The 18,125-nt window shown below is 40.5% G+C and overlaps 1 protein-coding gene and 1 non-coding gene across 2 annotated transcripts in view; one reads left to right on the top strand and one right to left on the bottom strand.

The window, feature by feature from the left end:
* Window positions 1-18,125, top strand: part of clasp1a (cytoplasmic linker associated protein 1a) — a 92,497-nt gene that overhangs the window by 21,509 nt on the left and 52,863 nt on the right. The window contains exons 3-8 of the mRNA XM_023417591.2: window positions 10,887-10,965; window positions 12,714-12,817; window positions 13,509-13,600; window positions 14,043-14,118; window positions 14,643-14,740; window positions 15,947-16,017. Of these exons, the coding sequence (XP_023273359.1) occupies window positions 10,887-10,965; window positions 12,714-12,817; window positions 13,509-13,600; window positions 14,043-14,118; window positions 14,643-14,740; window positions 15,947-16,017 (520 nt within the window). The remainder of the gene's footprint in view (window positions 1-10,886; window positions 10,966-12,713; window positions 12,818-13,508; window positions 13,601-14,042; window positions 14,119-14,642; window positions 14,741-15,946; window positions 16,018-18,125) is intronic.
* Window positions 10,376-10,500, bottom strand: LOC111663466 (U4atac minor spliceosomal RNA). Its single transcript, XR_002761386.1, has one exon. It is a non-coding gene; the product is annotated as a U4atac minor spliceosomal RNA (small nuclear RNA).

The following is an 18,125-nucleotide window of genomic DNA, read 5'->3' as shown; positions in this document are numbered from 1 at the left end:
AATTTCTGAGTAATTGAGTACTTGTTGATAAGGTAATCAATAGAGTAGTCAAATATTTAAATTACTGAAAATGCCCATCCCTAATAGAAACCAATGAACTGCCATACTGCTGAGCTGACCTGTCTTCACTGGCTGCACTCATGTCCTCAATTCACGCTGCTGTTGTTATTGGTACAACCGAACAACACACCTGTTAAATGACTGGCTGTTTGTGTGTCACTCATTGGTAGCACGCTCCATTGTCAGGGGATATGATTGGCTGTTTGTGAGCCAGGGACAGAGGAAACTTGAAGTTTGTTCATGCAGCCGTGAAACTGTCAGACTTACTATTGAACAGTTTCCTTATTAAAGTGTCCATCTCCGGTGCATATCAATATGCTATCGTTTTATCGCCCAGGCCAGTCAGGCACCATGTACAGAAAACATTTATCTCAAGAGGAGGAAAGATGCTTTGTACCAGATTTAGTTACAATCTAATTTCCATCTGCAGATCCTGGGCAGGTGAAAAAAAGCTATGATCACCACTGTAAATCGGTCGACATCCCTATGGAAACACAGAATAACACGCTTCATAGGAGCACCAAATCAAAACTGATGATAGCTTATATCACGCTGATGATGGCTTACAGCTGAAATCCTGTCATTGATTGACCCATTTTAAAAACAAAATGAACAGAATATAGATTTCATAACAGTACCTACATATATCCAAGGTTATAAAAGCAGGTCAAATTAGTGCTGACAAGATTGGTTAGTTAAAATCTAGTCTTTTTACTTCCTGAGAGAAAATCTGAAAGTCCATGCAGGTCTTCAGACTGACAGGAAGCTTATTCCACTCTTTAATAACTTTAGAGGAAAAGGCCGATTGTACAAAGGTAGAGCCTCATTTAGGGAAACTACAATCTCCCCTTGAAAGAGACCTTGAAACTCATTCGCTCAGAGTGGAGCTGAACAAAGGTCTGCAATGGTGGAGGGGCAGCATTGTGAATAATCTTATGCACCAAATGGACGTCTGAATTCAGAGTTAAGTTGTCAAAGCTCAACATTTTCTATTGAATAATTTTGTCACAATTGTGACATTGTTGTTATTTCCTGTCCAGGACTTTCAGGGTTTGTTTGTGAGAGAGTCTTTCTGACCTGTGACCAACACAATCTGCAATAATGAAAAGAAGAAAAAATCATGCATTCAGAGAGTAGAGGCTTCAACTGTTAACCAATTCATAATATGTTTAACATTAGCTAGACTACATTTCAAAAGATGGCTCAGCTTTTGAATGTGAGAGTGGAAACACTCAACTAATATTTTTTGCGGTTTGTCCATTTACATAGATATTGAGAAAAACCCTTTGTTTCATTTGTTCAAACATCAGATGAAGGTAATGATAGGGCTGTTGTACTGCATATGTGTTGATCTGTGTGTACATGTATGTGTGTGTATTCTTCTCTTCAAACCATTATGCAGTTTTCGTGACTTACTGATTCCTCACAGCTGTGTTGTGTTCAGGCAACGACGGAGACTGTAGTTATACTTGTGTATGAATTCAGGGTTTCCTGTCTGTGTATGTCTGTAGTTTTGTGTGTATTATTTACCTGCAGAATAGTTTTTTTGCATGTGTACAGCACAGTGAAACTACAGAGTTTTGTCAAAACAATATTTAAAACTTACTACAGCCTCCTTTTATTCCGTAGTCTAGTATATCGCACCATACCAGATGCTGTTTGACTGTATGTGTTTAAATAGTTGTTCATATTTATAGATGAATAATTAAAGGAAGAACAGAATCATTAGTGTAGACACATGGGATACAGATGCAAATGGTTTGTGTGTGTGAAAATGATGGGAGTCATTTTCTGTGGCTTCCACGGTCACCAGATCTCAACCTAACTGACCCATCTCTTAGATACTGTTGCCATACCTGTCTGGATTTCCATCTGAGCACTGCATGTATCATGGCTGTCACTTCTTCTGCCAGAAAAAGAACTGTCACATAATTCAAACACAAATTTACTGTACTGTATATACACACACACACACACACACACACAAACACAAACACACACACACAACTGGGCCATATAACCTGTGTATAAATCTTATCTACTTGTTCTCGTACCATGATGGCCTTTTAACAAGCATCTACACAGTCTGACCAAGTTGTACAGTTACACCATTCATTCCCGGTGCCTTCGCTGTAAGCTGGTGTTGGTGCAGGAGAGATTTGTTGTCGTTGCAGAGTTGTCAGTGCTTTTTACAAAGTCGACAAACAGCCTCATCTTTATTGGTAATTTTTGCAAACTACAGCAAAGCAAACCCAAAATACTTCCACACACTGCTCTACAGATGTTTCAGAGTCATGATAATCTTATTAACACGGCCTTTTGAGGCTGAACAAGTCATTACAGTCTGAATATATATGTTTTCCCTCGTGTTTGAACAAATGTTTAAAGTGACAGCCCCAGCATTATGCAGTTCACAGTTATAAGTGGCAGATTTGAAATCCATGGTAAATTTTGAGACAATGAATCCTTTATGCCAGGAAGAAGTAGAACAAAGCAGCTTCTCAGTTTTAGTCTGTTCATCATTGGCTCATTTATCAGCTGCAGCCACTGAATTACTGAACTTGATCTGTGTGAGCTGGTTGAACGGTCTGACTTTTTAATATCTTGTATTCAGTTGTCGGAGAACGAGAAACTTGAAAAAAGATCCCCAAAATTCATTTGATGGCTGCGGTTGTGATACAGTACAAAGAAAGATTAAAGACTGAAGTTATCAGCAAAGCAAAAAGTCAGCTCCCTCACTAACTGATGACTGATGCATGACATGGATACAAAGGAGCTGTGTTATTTTTGTATAGCAAAGTAAAGATAGTAAAATGATCACAATGCAGTATTACAGTATTGTAAAGAAAAATATCATATCTGACAAATTTTTTGTTAACAAAACCCTGTTCACATTATTTAATATAGAAACAAACTTGGACAAGCAAGGCAAAAGTTAATTATGTGCTTTATTCTTAGTATTTTCAAACTGTATGCAGAGAGAGAAAAAGTTTTGCGGGCAAACTAAGTACCAAAAGCTATAGTTCCTCTAATGAACACCCTGGAATCTGGCTCCAACAGTCAGTCAATCACCATAGACTTCCATGTTCTCATGTAAAATGTTCAAATTTACAGCAGAAATAAACATGCTTACAGCCTGGTACAAAAACTCTAGATGGCGACGGTGGAGCAGCTCACCCTGAGCTTCAAAACCGCTCTTCAGAAACCTGTGGGTGACGTCACAGAGCCTACGTGCATCTTTATATACAGTCTATGGGACAAACCGATGATCTTGGGTAAACCTTCCTAAATCCAGTAATAAGCAGGACAGAGCCACAGTGGAACTGGATGTGACGGTCCTGAATGGGGATTATCAAATGAAACATGTGCCTCCACATTACACTGGAGTGAGCCAGTGATATCCTAAAACACACTGTTTAATTAATTCCTTGCAGTTTTACTTTGGTTTTTTTGGGGTTTGAACTTAATCGACAGAAAGAGAGAGAGGAAGAGAGAGAGAGAGAGAGACGTGTATCAGTATCAGTAGCAGTATGTCTGGAGGAGGATGTTCTTGTCTCAGACTTTTCAATGCAGCAAGTCGGCCGTGAAGTGTCGTCTCTGGAGGAAGTGAACTGTAAAAGACTGGTGTGTTTGTGTGTGTGTTTGTCCTATATTCATCTCTGTATCTTGTCTGTGTCTGTGAGCTGTAGGGTCTTTTTCCATAATGAGTGTTTACTGTACATTCCTTCCTCTGGCCTGGGGTCCTGAGCTCTGCTGAACGAAGCTGAGTCACTGTGTGGTCACCGCTGGCTCATCACACCTCAGGAATATGATAGCACCACTGCTGCTGTCTCCCAAAGCTGGCATGACGTCAGAATTATTCATCCCCATTACTGCTAGAGGATCCAGAACATGTTAGAAATTGTTTGGATGTGCCCAGCCCAGTCTGAATAAGGCTGTGGTTAAACTGGGTGACTTCCAGTGGAATAGTATAATAATAGCATTGCTAGAGAAGTTTCACCGCACTGTTTGATTTTATATCAGTGCACAATTTTTATTAGTTAACGTCATGAGGTACGGACGGCTCAACTCCAGTAAAAGTAATGACATCACTTCATTGGTGAATGCAGGATCATTCTCCATAGGAAATAATGAAGTCACCAGACATCCACAGTAAGATGGCTCGTGTCGAAGCGTGCCAAGACTCCACCCTCTCACAACAGCTTCTGCATAGTCAGCTTATGTTGAAGCAAGGTGCTCTAACAGACCTTTTCACCACAGATATTTTGACTTGTCGTAACAAGAAGAGCATAGGTGGAACTAATGTCATTAACAACGGTTCAGATCCATTAAGTGTCCCAGTGAGTCCTGACGGTGAGTCAGCAGTCACGACACCAAAGCTGCCAAAATGTCTGCTGGGAAAAAGGTCAGTTTACTCCCAACTAGTCAGGCAGCTGCTCAATGACTGTTTAACTGTGGCACAGGGGTGTGCATGATTAGTTTTAACTAAGTAAGTATCACTAAGTAAGTATAAGTTAAGGATCATATTTTCCTCTTCTCCTGTGTTTTATTTGAAGTGTTGATCCATAAGAAGATAAATTTGTGGTTTTAAGAACCAAAAACCATCTTAGTGTAGTTTTACATCTCCTCTCTCAGGCTTCTCTCTGGAGCTCTAGTAACAACAGGTCGGTTAGACGATCAGCAGAGAGGATCAGAGGCGCTTCGATCGGTGATTGCGTGTTTTTATAACTTATTTAAGGGTTGCTCTCACTCTGTCATAGCAGCAGTGTTTCTGGATTGATAGCTCTGTGCTGGACAGGTGAAAGGTGTGTCTACAGTGTTTGTGATCTGAAAGACATCATCATGTTGTGTTTACATCAATGCCAATCGGAGCCGATAAATACCTTGTGAATGCTGCGTAAATGCTGATTGAGCCCTTTTCCATTGCTGACAAAATTCTGATGTTTGCGGGTCTTAGTGGGTTTTTTGACCAGTGGAAAAGGGGCTAGAGAAACCAAATCTTGCAAGGTTGGATGGCAGGTCCAGGTGGGCGTGGCTTGAGGCATGGCTGAGGGCGGTGACTGCTTTGTTGTGACATCACCAAGGACCAGAAGTCTTTGACAGCTGGCTTTAAGGCTCAGTTTCTGAATACAGGCCTTTATACTGTATGGGACTAATAACAGAAATGAAATGTTATGTGTTGTAAATCTTCTAAGTAAATTGAATATCCTGTGTTCTCACGTCTACCATAATAAGTGTTTACCATACATTCCAAGCAAGACAGAGAAATGATTTGCCATAAACAGTCAGGTCATGTCATTTCAAAGTGTATTTGCATAAAGCAGTAACAGTCTCTGTTCTATCATCTCCCGTGATAATTACAAGGACCAAAAGACTCTGAACACGTTAGCTTTCAAGCTAACGTCTTCTTATCTACAAACATGGGCACAAGTCTCGTCTTGTGCAGTTATTTTGGTAAACATGCTACCAGCAAACATCCACCAGGAGAAAGCGCCATTCTTTTATCAGTTTGCAGGCTGGATGGCTAATGCTGACTAGTAAAGACATAGCTGCAAATTTCAGCTTGTAAATTATTTGATCCTGTTTCTTCACTACAGTAACACACAGGAAGCATGATGTGAGTTATTGGCTTGTGATTTACAGTTACAGCTACAGTGTAATTTGAGTTGGACTTGAAAATAGACCTGGTCCAGACAAAGCCCTGGATTTATGGAAAAGTATGAGACATCTGAACCCAGCTAGTGTTATGTAGCAGGAGGCAGGGATGGAGGGCCAGGTATGTTGCATAATTACAAAGCACTAAAGCAATAAACTACAGCTCTGGTGTTTGTGTGTCATGGACCAATCTTGTAAGATCGAGAGGTGTCTTGCACAGTTTTGTCTGTCTTTTTACCAGATTAATTTGGGATTGACACAGTAATGTGTGTGTTTGTGTGTGTGTGTGTGTGCATGTAGCTCCACTCACTGTTGCATACCCAGCTGTTCACTTGAATTGGAGGAAATCACTGCAAACTTGGCAATATTTTTATGTAAGCCTGCTTGTCTGTCTCTTTGAACATCTTCATGTGTGTGCTAATCTGGGTGTAACCTTGTGTGTGTGTGTGTGTGTGTGTGTGTGTGTGTGTGTGTGTGTGTGGCATTTCCACTGGTCATGGACATGACAGGCTTGGTAGTGAGGGAAGAGACGAGAGAGAAATCCTTGATTTAATTTAAAGGCTCGTTCACATCAGAGACAGATGGAGGCTGTGGTCTGCTGGTTCTAACAGCAGCTCTCAGGAACAGGCACGTGTTCAAGTGAAGCTGGTTTGATGTCAGTGGGTTAGTTTGATCAGAGGCTAGTGCCTGAGATTCAAGAATGCTTTTTGGGAATAAGTTCCTGCAAGTTCCTTCAATCTTAAATCTGTCAAACAATTATTTGACACTTTCTTTGTGTGATTTCTGCAGTTGTTAGAAAATGGGCTTCTTTTGTCTTTTGGCCACTGTAACAGGCCTTTTACTGCACCTATTATACCACCCAGAACATAAACAAAACCCTAGCACTAGAGCTAGTAGAATGTATACAATAATCGCCAACCACATTGACAGATAGACACGAGTCAAATTCCTGAACATTTCACCATCATATCTTTATGATCAGTCATGTGCATGAACGATGTTCATTGAGTGCGTTCATATTTTTTGTGAACGCTGAACTGAACGAATCAGTTTATGATGTACGTGAACGTGAGCGGTGTTTACTCTCTCACTCTCAGTAGAGAAACTGAGACGCTTCAGTTCCGATTATTTCCTGTATCTGTGTGACGTGGGCTTCTCCACCTCCCCGCCCCTTTAGGAGACAAGCAGCAGGTCTGAGTGTATTCATTCATATGGGCGAAGTGAACAAGATCACAGATTGTCACCGATTCTTTCGCTCCATAGTCACCGAAATAAATATTGGACCCAGTTCTCACTAGCGTCACGTCTTCAGAACATTCTTACGTCAAAATGACATTTTTCAGATCAGGGGAAGATTAACTTTATTGGAGACCTGCCTCTGTCTCAGCGCCATACTCTCACGAGATCTGTCAATCTTTTGGCGGGGACAAGTAATCCATCAGTTAGTGTTAAAAATGCCCGAGCTTTGTGCAGCAACAGGCTGTAATAACAAGAAAAACAGATCTGTCTTTTCTTTCCCAAAGGATGCAGAGAGGTAAGTCTAGACAAGGACAGATTTTAATATTAGCTACTGTCACATTTCATGCCGGTTGTCTTGGCTTGAGGGAGGGGCTGGGGGACATCGCCCACTTAGGAGCCCGGAACTGTGTCCCATTTCATACCACTGCCTGTAATGCGGTATCTTCTGTGTAGAGGATCTTTGCTCTCGCTAAAGTCAATGCCGCTCACGTTTTACGACAGTTTTACGGCACGCCGAATGGCGTCTACATAGACACGGCCCAGCTTGGCTAGTGTTAGCGGCACAGACAGTACAGACGGTACAGATTCATCTAGTACTGCTGGAGCTGGAGTTTGTTTGAGCATTTGAAGCAGTTTTGTGAACAAGTGAAGACTGATTATATTTATATACGCATTTTAAATGTAACTCATGTCTGTGATTCTTCAGTGGTGTACAATAATTCATTTAGTTTGGGAGTGGCAGCGATTTGGGGCTGATGATGGATGGTAGAAGGAGGATCTATTGAAAGAGAAGAGCGGCCTATTTATGTTTTAAAAAATGGAACAAATGAACGTGAACTACTTCATTTTTGGAACTGTGAACTTAGTTCAAAATTTTAAGAAATGAACTATGAACGTGAATTAGTTCATTTTCATCTGTATGATCTGAACTTTGAGCTAGTTCTTTTCAAGTGTGAACTGGCACAACCCTGTTCATGAGCCAGTTCAGCCGTGCAGCTACAAAGAGAGAAAAAGCAGCAGGAAGTCTTTTTCAGCTTTATAGTGTCAGAGGTGTGAAAGTGTGAAGTGGGAACAGGCAGAGTAAAGAACAGGGAGATGAGAAAGGTTGAGACTGTACAAAGTGCAGATTCTTCCACAAAACAAATATGGCACAGTATGGTCTTAGACCTTTAGACCCCAAAGCCATAGATTGAGTGAAAGACAAGAGACAGCCTGCCGCTGTCTGAATGTCTGAACACATGGTGACAGTTCAAGACTGAAAGATTTGTTCATTTTTAGCAGACTGTGATTGGATGAGTCTGGGTGTAGTGGTTTTCTGCTTTGCAAATACATTTACCATTCACACCCATTCAAACTGTGTGTAGTTGTTGGTGAAACAAATCTATACCTCACAATGTTAATGATTTTACATTTGTCTAGCGTGTCAATCAAGCCATCAAGCTTTTATTTACAGACTTTTAACTGGTACTGTACAAAGCAAAGAGATCACATCTTTTCATACTTTCATTGGCTATGCTTTAGATTGGACATAGATTTGAAGATTTAAATCTGGATGCTTGATAAATGACATGTTTATTAGCTCTTCATGAGCCAGTGCACTACCTCAGATCTTATGATGAAGGCTTTGCTTGTGGTCTCAAAACCTGAAGATGAAGGCTGTGTTCAGACCAGCATCAGCCCTGAATGAAAAAATGCATTTCAATGAGGCCAGTCAGTCGGTGCAGCACAGACGACAAACGGCAAAGAAGTTGAACTTGAGACTTTTGCTGCAACCATTTCACCTGACGATGCGCTGTGTCGGCTGTTGTGGTAGATTACTTCACAACATGAACAGTTATTAGTATTTGTACTGATTACCTCCGTCACAATGAAAGATAAAGTAATTGCTTGTTTTGCTGTTTTAAAAATACAGTACACAATATCTGTGAGTATTATAAACCGCTGTGTTTTCACGGCTGATAAACCTCGAAATGCATCATTCACCAACGCATCCGCATATATTGTCTTAATTCAGGACTATTTTCTGTCTGAATCACCACAAAATCATCACAATGCAAAAATATGCACAAGCTAAGTCTGTCACGGTGTTGCCTTTTTCCAACATGTCCTGGTTGGTAGAAAACAGTGTGAATGCAGAGTTGAACTCATGCCCAAGTCTCACAGGTTTTTAAAAGGTCAGGTTAAAGAAAGCCTCAGGCTGTGAGTTGGTAGGTGTCTGTATTAGAAAAACAAAAGAGGCACCATGAAAGACAGCAAACAGTATGATCCCTGAAAAGATGTATTTATATTTATGTATAAGGCCTCATGTTTAATTTTTCATACACTCTGTCTTTGTATGTAACTTTGTTCACAACACACATTTCAAATTGTAAAGGTGGATGTAGGGATATCCAGGTGTTGGATTGGTCTTATTTAATATCTGCTCATACAGATTTCTGATTTCAGCTGTAGCAAACAAAAATATTCAACATAAGAGGCGCAGTGGAAATGAGTACCAAGCATGCTGGGTATGAGGATTTAGGAATTGGGAAGGGATGATGACTGTGAGATTTGCTGTCCAGAGCCTTGAGGGGGGTCGTGTGTGTGTGTGTGTGTGTGTGTGTGTGTGTGTGTTTTGGGGGGGTCTGAATTTGGATGACAGCAAAATAGAGTTGGCCATCTGTCTGCAAAGAGGAGGAGCCTGTCTGCTCTCATCTGTACCAGACTGGGCTGCCCTGTTTTTCTGTGTCTAGTCTTGTGCTGAACTCACACTCAAACACAGGGTGCAGTTGTTGCCATGGTCCCTTTGTGACTCAACCTCCCCGAGTTCAGAGAAGGAACGAGAGCGAGTGTTTACCTCCAGTTGTCACACTCAGGAAGGTTAGACCGACCTCCTGCATCGAGGAAGAGCTGAACATAGATTTGAGATTAGCGTTTCAAACTGAGAAGTAGTTTCTGTGGAGGTTTACACCATTGTTAAAACTCCACTGATCCCTCTCATCCAGTCTTTGTTGGAGCCCTGTCATCAGTCTAATTACTGTAATTCCCCTCCAGTTGGAGAACAAAGGGACTGATCAGAGGATTAGGCCTGTAGACACCAGGCCCTCTGCCAGGCCCTCTACACTCTCTACCTGTTCCCCCAGTGGGAGACAGCAAGAAAATATGCAATGGCTTAAAATCGAAATGAGTAGGTGACAGTAGATTCCTGAGTAGAAAGTCCTGCACAGAGAAGATTTAAGTTGCATGAAACAATTTATACCTGTCAGTCGAAGCATGCTGGAAATGATATATTAATGCGATATGAGAAAAAATTAATAATGTTAATGTATTACATTGTGTGGCAATCATGATGTTGGTATGTGGGGCTGCCACTAGATGGCAGAAAAGCAATGCTACCAGACAGAAGAATTTATCATGTTATTGTTTCATTAACATGTATAGCGTTGCCAAAAATTGCACCATGCTCCGGACAGAAGTCCAGGTGATGCGAATGTGTTGTTATGGTGCTGGCAGGGCAACTCTCACTAGTCGTTCATTGAGTTGCTCTCACCCCATGACAAGGAAAGGTGCTGAGGGAGGGGCCTGTGTTTATATATCAATATGTGGACAGAGGGTGCACAGTCATGGTGCGGCACTGAACCAGCATTTTATTTTCTACTTCAGGCCTACATGTGTTATATTTGATGTTGTGAAGGTAACAGGAGGTCAACTTCATTCATAAGCACAACAGAAGCTTAGAAACATAAAAATGTTCAGATTACCCATAGTCCTCTGCAGCAGACGATTTTGAATACAGCCTTCAGCCGGAGCTTGTGCAGGGTTGTAGCAATTGTTATTCCTTTGCGTCTTCATTGTAAATTATACATTTTAGGGTTTATAGAGTTTATTTTAAAGAAATATTGTTTTAAAATTACATTTACATATAACTTTATTTTATGTTGTGTCTCCACCAGGTGGCTCTGCTCGGCTTGGACCTCTTATCTGCCTTAGTGACAAGGTTACAGGAGCGATTCAGGGCCCAGGTGGGAACAGGTAAGGTTCTTAGTTTTCATCTGTGATGTTGTATCTACCATCATTGTATCTTTTCATAATTGTTTTAATGGAGCCCAAATCCTCAGGTTTCAGAGCAAGGAGCCATTTACATCTGGTAATCACCTTAATCAATGTTCCCTTTTGTCTTTTATGCTCCCAGTGATTCAACTATTGAAACAAAGAAATGGAAATAAATCAGAATTTTAGGTTTCATTTTATCAAGTTAGATTTTATGGGATCATTCATACCTCATTTTATTTTCTTGTTAGTTAATCATTTTCCCCTTTACCTAGAGAAGTCCCAATACCTCTCAGTTGAGCTGATCCTTTCTTGAAGGATACTTTTCTTAGGTTAAATATTACACTATGACCCTGGTCATGGTGCAGCAGTGAACATACAGTTTAATTGCCACTTCAGTCTCAGATGTTTTATCTTGATGTTGTGAATGTTACAGGAAGCCAGTTTCATTCATAAGCACAACAGACGCTTACAAATATAAAAATGATTGGATTACCCATAATCCTTTGCAACAGAAGATTTTAAATACAGCCCCCAACTTGGGCAGTTGTTTTTCCTTTGATTTGTGAGTGTGAATTAGGGCCCAGGCCCAAGATGGCCGCCGCCTTCATCATCCTCTAAAGTTGAATAACTGAGCAATTAGATTCTATTGTCTTGAGTACGATCATTCTCACCTCAGTATCACCCTCTTTATTGATGCCCACTGTCTGCTCTTCTCCTCTTCTATACTTAATTTAATTAGAATAAATTACTTAAACATCTCAGATCGTGTCTCCCTCCTCCACATGTTTTTGTTTGTCTGCTCAAAAGACAAATCCAGACATGAATTCTACCTTTCTAAAGTCTAAACATTGGATGTTTGCTTTTGCCTGCTTTTTTGTTTAGTTGTGTCTCTGTGTAACATCAGTAAAATGTTAAATGATTCCAAACGGTCTCATTTTACAAAAATTTGCTTATTTTGATGCTGAAGTGTAGGAAATTTGATCTTATGTATAATTAAACACAAACAGTTTAGAGAGACTGAATTGAAAAATGGTCCAAGAGTACAACCTCAATACAAAAAAAGTGATTACTCTTGTGATTTCTAGTTGACTGTATGAACAAGGTTATAAGATAACCAGTGAACATCACAGCTTTTTCAGTTTTGTGTTGTGCCTAATGCAACATGGCTGCACATGGTGAAGAACTGCAGGAGCATCAATAGGCAACTGAGCATGAGCTGAAACTCAGCTGCAGCAGTGGTTAGAAGGAGCCATGTAACAGATGGGCCAGTGGCCGTCCTCAAAATGACGCCCACACAATTTTACATCGACGCACAGGAGAATTTTAAAGTGGAAGGTTGAGCAACAAAAACTGCTCCAGCAAAGAGTGGCTGAGAAGAATCATCTCCCCACTGACCGGCCAATCAAATCTGTCATCAAAAATAAAAGCAGACATATAAAATACTAAAAAAAATAAAGGATTGTCTCCTTAATGAAGTGTTTGGACTTTTGTTGCAGTTGGTTCTTTAGTCTGGACCTTTCATTATACTTTAATAATTCAAACATTTTATTTTTTCTAATTAGTTGTCATTCTTTGGGCTTTGACTAAAAACAAATAAAACTGCTTAAAATTGAGAAGATTTGTAATTACTTAAGATTTTAGTTCATTCATTTCAGCCTACCTGTTACACTCGGGTGCATCTCACTCCCATTCTTTTGTTAAGGTTACTCGTGTGCTTCTCTCCTCAGTTCTGCCCAGCCTTATCGATCGTTTGGGAGATGCCAAAGACCAAGTGCGAGACCAGGACCAAACAGTGCTGCTAAAGATCATGGAGCAAGCTGCCACCCCGCAGGTACTAACACATACACACACTCTCACACACTAACATGTTTCTCTGAGAGAGGTAATGTTTCCATTCCGTCATTCATCTGATTTTCAAAGCTTCGATATTTTGATCGAACAGAACTCACATCTATTAGCTATAGAATAGAATAATATATATAGAATAATATATAATAGCTATAGAATTTTAATCAATGATATCAAATGGAGAGATTCACTTAGTGATATTTAACCTTTTGAAAAGCCAGTTATTTTTCTGTACCTTTTTGTCCAGTAATTGGTGCAAGGCATGATAAAGGTGATATGGATAAAATGGTTATTGACTGTCTGGGTAGTTGCTGTCTATTTCCTGTCGTTTGATGTGTGTTATTGCAATGATTCATAACAACACCAAAAATAAAATACTTGGCCATATATTGATGTAAATGTCAGAAGCAGGGTCAAGGTCATTTAGAAACAGTGTCAGCATTACATAATTTGTCCACCAGAGACTAGTTTAATTTAGATTATCAAATATGAAGCTCAGTCTCTATTCTGGTCACAGTTCTTCAAAATCAAGCATCCCTGGGATCTGTATCATGATTGTTACTTGTTTATTTTAAAAGAAATTACTGATGGCCAATAAAGGAACCCTATAATATCAGCATCGGTGTCAGCCTCAAAAACATAGTATGGGTGAGCTGTAATGTTTTGTGTTGCAGTACGTCTGGGACAGGATGCTGGGAGGCTTCAAGCACAAGAACAACAGGACCAGAGAAGGAGTGTGCCTTTGCCTCATCGCCACACTGAACACGTGAGCCTAATGCCTTCTCCCATTTCTGTGGTGTTTATCATCTTGGTAACAATAGAAGAAAAACCCTCATTAACATTCTTTGTAGTTTTCCCTTGGACTTGATGGCTGGCTTTGGTCCTGACTTCCAGTGTGAATTGTGGGATTTACAGGTCCAGTCAGTTCAGTTTGCCCCAGGTGAACTCCAGTCAACTTCTAGACACATCTCAAGGATAATTAAAGCAAACAGGAATAACCTGAACACAATTTGGAGTCCGACAGCAAAGGATCTGAAAACACACTTTCTGTTTGTCAATGTGGGTTGTTTAGTTAGTGTAAATTGATGGAGAAAATAACAGTAATTTAACATTTAAAATAAAGTGTCAAGTGGTCTGAAGCTACTGTACATCCCCTCCAGCTAATCTGTTAATTAGGCTGAATTTTTTTGTTTTGTTTTGTTTTCCAGATATGGAGCTCAAGGCCTGACCTTGAGTAAAATTGTTCCCCACATATGTAACCTCCTGGGGGACCCCACAAGTCAGGTAAGCCCGGTCATGCTTCCACATCTGCTGTTGTCAAATGTATTTCATTCTTGGGTTTAAAGACCTCAAAGTAGTTTGTGTTGTTTTTAGTTAAAAGTGTTTTTCCATAAATGTAATGTGAGGTTAATGGACGACACTGATAATAATTTAAACCATTTAACACAGTTATCACTTAATTAATGTAACATACCATTTGTGGGCTCCAACCGCTCAAAAGTGAGGGTTTCATATCACTGTGAAGTGAATGTCAGAGAGTGTTTCACTGTATCTGCCTGATGAGATGTAGACTTCTCTCATGTTCACCATCAGGCTTCAACACTTAGCCTCTTCCCCAAAGGGAAGAATTAAGTATTACAGCCCTCTGACGGTATTACCAGTCAGATCTATTCCTCTAACAGTTGGATCAAGCTCCAAATGTAATGAAACATTTTCAAAGGAAAAGCAGAGTAAAAACGTAGTAAAGATTTAAAGAGAGACTCACATTTATGTAAGTTGTAAATTAATTTATGTGGTGTTGTCATCAGGTTCGTGACGGAGCAATGAGCTCCTTGGTGGAGATCTACAGACATGTGGGTGAGAGGGTGAGGATGGATCTCAGCAAAAAAGGCCTGCCACAGTCACGGTATGACAACATGAAGCCGCCAGCCTGTCGCTCACTGTCTCACTACATCTGCCCCTCTCCTGTCATCCCTCTGTTTTTACTGTTTCGTATAATATCTCTCTCTCACCCTTTCATATTCACACAAACGCAGCACATCAGTGTAGCCTATATGCGACAGTGCTGCGTAGATGTTCAGACACAAAGAGGCAGCAGGCCACAACAGTCCATATATAGGTCTCCCCCTAGTGGCTGTTTCGAACACTACAACTGTAGAACTCACGGCGTCATTTATACATGCACGTGTTGAACCTGTTCTTTCTGATTGCTTATATAGAGCATAAAAAAGGGCACAACATCCTATTTTGTTAAATTAACATACATGTAAAAACTTTATTTGGTATTGTCAGTAAGATTCATCACATTTTGAAGACAAACAGGTGAATGTGATCACTTCAGCTCGGCAGCTCCACTGTCAGAGGTTAAATGCCTCTTTAAGACAACCTGTAACTATGTTTATATTCTTCTTCAACTAAAACGGTTGATCTCATCCACTCCAGCTTGTAGGGTCGACTGTAAAACTGTATTTTAGTTTGAATGATATGTTTTTATCATTAAGTTGGTTGTCAAGCAAAAAAACAACTGAATTGCACTAGATGGAAGTACAACTTCCTGCGGTTTCTCTCTCTGGCTTCATTTCATACCTCAGACTGCAGAGGTCACTGTGTGCTTTAATCAGCACTTGGACAAACCCTTTGAACAGTGAGCTAGAATTTCACATCTTAGATTTGGACAAGCTGTATTTGTTTGTTTTTTTTCTTTTATATCGCATTTCAGCAAACCTACAGTACTTCTCTGTTACCCTTTTCTCCTCTTTGTCCTTTTTTTTTTTTTTTTACCCTGGACCATATGTCTCTACATTCCTCCATCCCTCTCTCCTCCCTCTCTCTCTGGCCTCAGTGCCAGTTCGTCATCTATGTGGCAGTTTTTGGACGCTGTCTATTTTGGTCTTGGCCGTCCGTCCTGCACTGAGCAGAGGGAGAGCTTCCCACCTCTGAAGGGATGGATGGAGCAGTCATCTGGTCCACGGTTCTTTTACTGTCCATCCTTCTCTCTGCTTCAGTTTTTACTCCACTTTTCTTTTTTTCTTTTATTTCATTTCCATTCTACATACTAATCATCACTTATTTGCATTTTTTTTTAATTTGTGCTCTCTGTCTGCTTTTATAGGTTGAATGTAATTTTCAGCAAATTCGATGAAGTCCAAAGATCCGGGAACATGATCTCATCCTCCGGCTCAGGTGAGTCCATCTGTGTGTCCTTATTTCAGCTCCCTGTTCTAGCTTCTGTTTGCTGTTGACTTTCTCTGTCTCCCTTGTTTCTAATGTGGCGATTATGATGTTGATGTGCATCCATGAAGAAAACATTTGTCGATCTCCCTCAGACGTTGGTCAAGTCATTGTTTTTGTAGCTTCCCTCCCCATCGAGCACAGTAGGAAATAGAGGAGGATGAGCAGATGCACTATGAAAATCAGGGCTCAGGATGAAGTGGTCTGAGCTGAGGACAGTGTTGTGGATCTGTGGTTGTTTGTCACGTGGTGCAGGGTGAAATTCAAGAGTTATCCGTGACAGCAGAACTTTTTTTTTATGATGATTGAAATAGCAGGCTTCTTCTGTCTTGTCGTCAGCTGTTTCTCTCCTGTATCACCATTCGTCTTTCCGTCACACTCCATTTGGGCACGTCAGCTCCTGTTAGACTGTATTTTCCATGTTGTGTGTGTGTGTGTGTGTGTGTGTGTGTGTGTGGAAGAGGGGAGGAGGACATGTTGCAGGCCAGACAGGAGCTAGATTAGATGAGTTTTCTCCACAGGAGTTTGGCATCAATTGGAGATTTCAGATGTCCATCTGTGGAGCCAAAGAGCAAGACAGGCCTCCAGAGGAGTCACTCTAAACGTTATAAATCTATAAAATACACAGAAAAGAGATGCAGTTGCAATAAAAAGGCAGATGTTTCTTCCAGTATTTGTTAATTTGTGAGTGTCAGGTGGAAGTGCTCTAACACCTTCACTGCTGACTGTGTTCCTGTGCATTTACAGTGAGAACAGCTGAGCTGAGGAGAATACAGTTAGACAGGACTCAGCGTTTCAAAACCGTCTGCAGCACCTCCTCCCAGATACCACTCCAGAACAAATCTGATGTGGAGTAAATCCTGACTCAGACTACAGGAGTTTCAGCCTGATTTAACCCCAACAAGCGGGTTCTGAACCGCGGTCTGTACCAATGTTCGGCCCAGATTATCTGAATATCAAACACGTCTGATATTTAGCATTTAAAATTGGGATGATCATGATTGTGATTACGTCAGTTTCAAAGCAGCTGACGGTGTTGCTAAGCAGTCTAACGTTAGCTAGCATTCTGCTGTTGACAGATATTGAAAATAAGAAGTTAAGTCTCCTCCACTTCTCGCTGAAGAACAGACAACTCGAGTTGACCGGATCTCCCCAAACATTTTCTCATCCAGACTCGTTTTAACCTTCTGCTTTAGTTTTCTGTTGTTCCACCACAGTCTCCATTTTGTTTACATATTTTTCCCTGTGAGATCCCATGAGGTGTGTCAGAATAATCTTAATAATATCCTGTAGTGTGTGATGCACCATTATTTTCAAATCTTGTAGTATGTGCATGAGATTAGAGAGAAAGAAATCTGTTAAATTTCTCCTAATGTGTGTGACGCAGCCTGATTTCAACCCGAATGAAAACTCCTGTAGCTTGGTTAAATGAATACTATAGTTTTCTGATTTTCAGTTTCTTGGGGATAATGGCAAACGTTTTGAACTTTGAGCTGTCATTCTGTCTCCACCCATTTTTATCTGCAGTTTATTTTGGTAACGCATTTCGACCTGACACTATACTGTACAGTAGACTTCCTTTGTATGGCAGCATTAAAGGGGCACTACACAGATTTTACATGTGACACTGTAATGACACATTTCACAACGAGCACTGCTCAGCCTGTGAAAAGTTGTATGATGTTGTATGTGTCTCTAGATAGATAGATAGATAGATTATTTATCCCCAAGGGGAAATTCATGTGTCCAGTCGCTCATTAGTAATAATAATATAATAGTTGATAATAAATAATAAACAATAATAATTAAATGAGTCCACGTCCTTTGGCTGAGGTGTTGTATAGCCTGATGGCAGTGAGAACAAAGGATCTCCTGAACCTCTCTGTTCTGCAGCGCAGTGACATGAGACATTTGCTTCTGTAGCTGCTTCTCTGTCCTGCCAGAATGTTGTGGAGAGGACGGTTGGTATTGTCCAAGATGGCCTCCATCTTACATTGCATGCATCTCTCCAAAACAGTCCTGACTGAGTCCAGACTCCTGCCAAACACAGACCCAGCCTT

This window comes from Seriola lalandi, unplaced genomic scaffold, assembly GCF_002814215.2.
Source record: "Seriola lalandi dorsalis isolate HSWRI2012SDOR001 ecotype SW California unplaced genomic scaffold, Sedor1 jcf7180002054576, whole genome shotgun sequence".
Lineage (NCBI taxonomy): Eukaryota > Metazoa > Chordata > Actinopteri > Carangiformes > Carangidae > Seriola > Seriola lalandi.
Note: the sequence above shows the minus strand (reverse complement) of the source record. Positions and strands in the feature narration are given on the sequence as shown.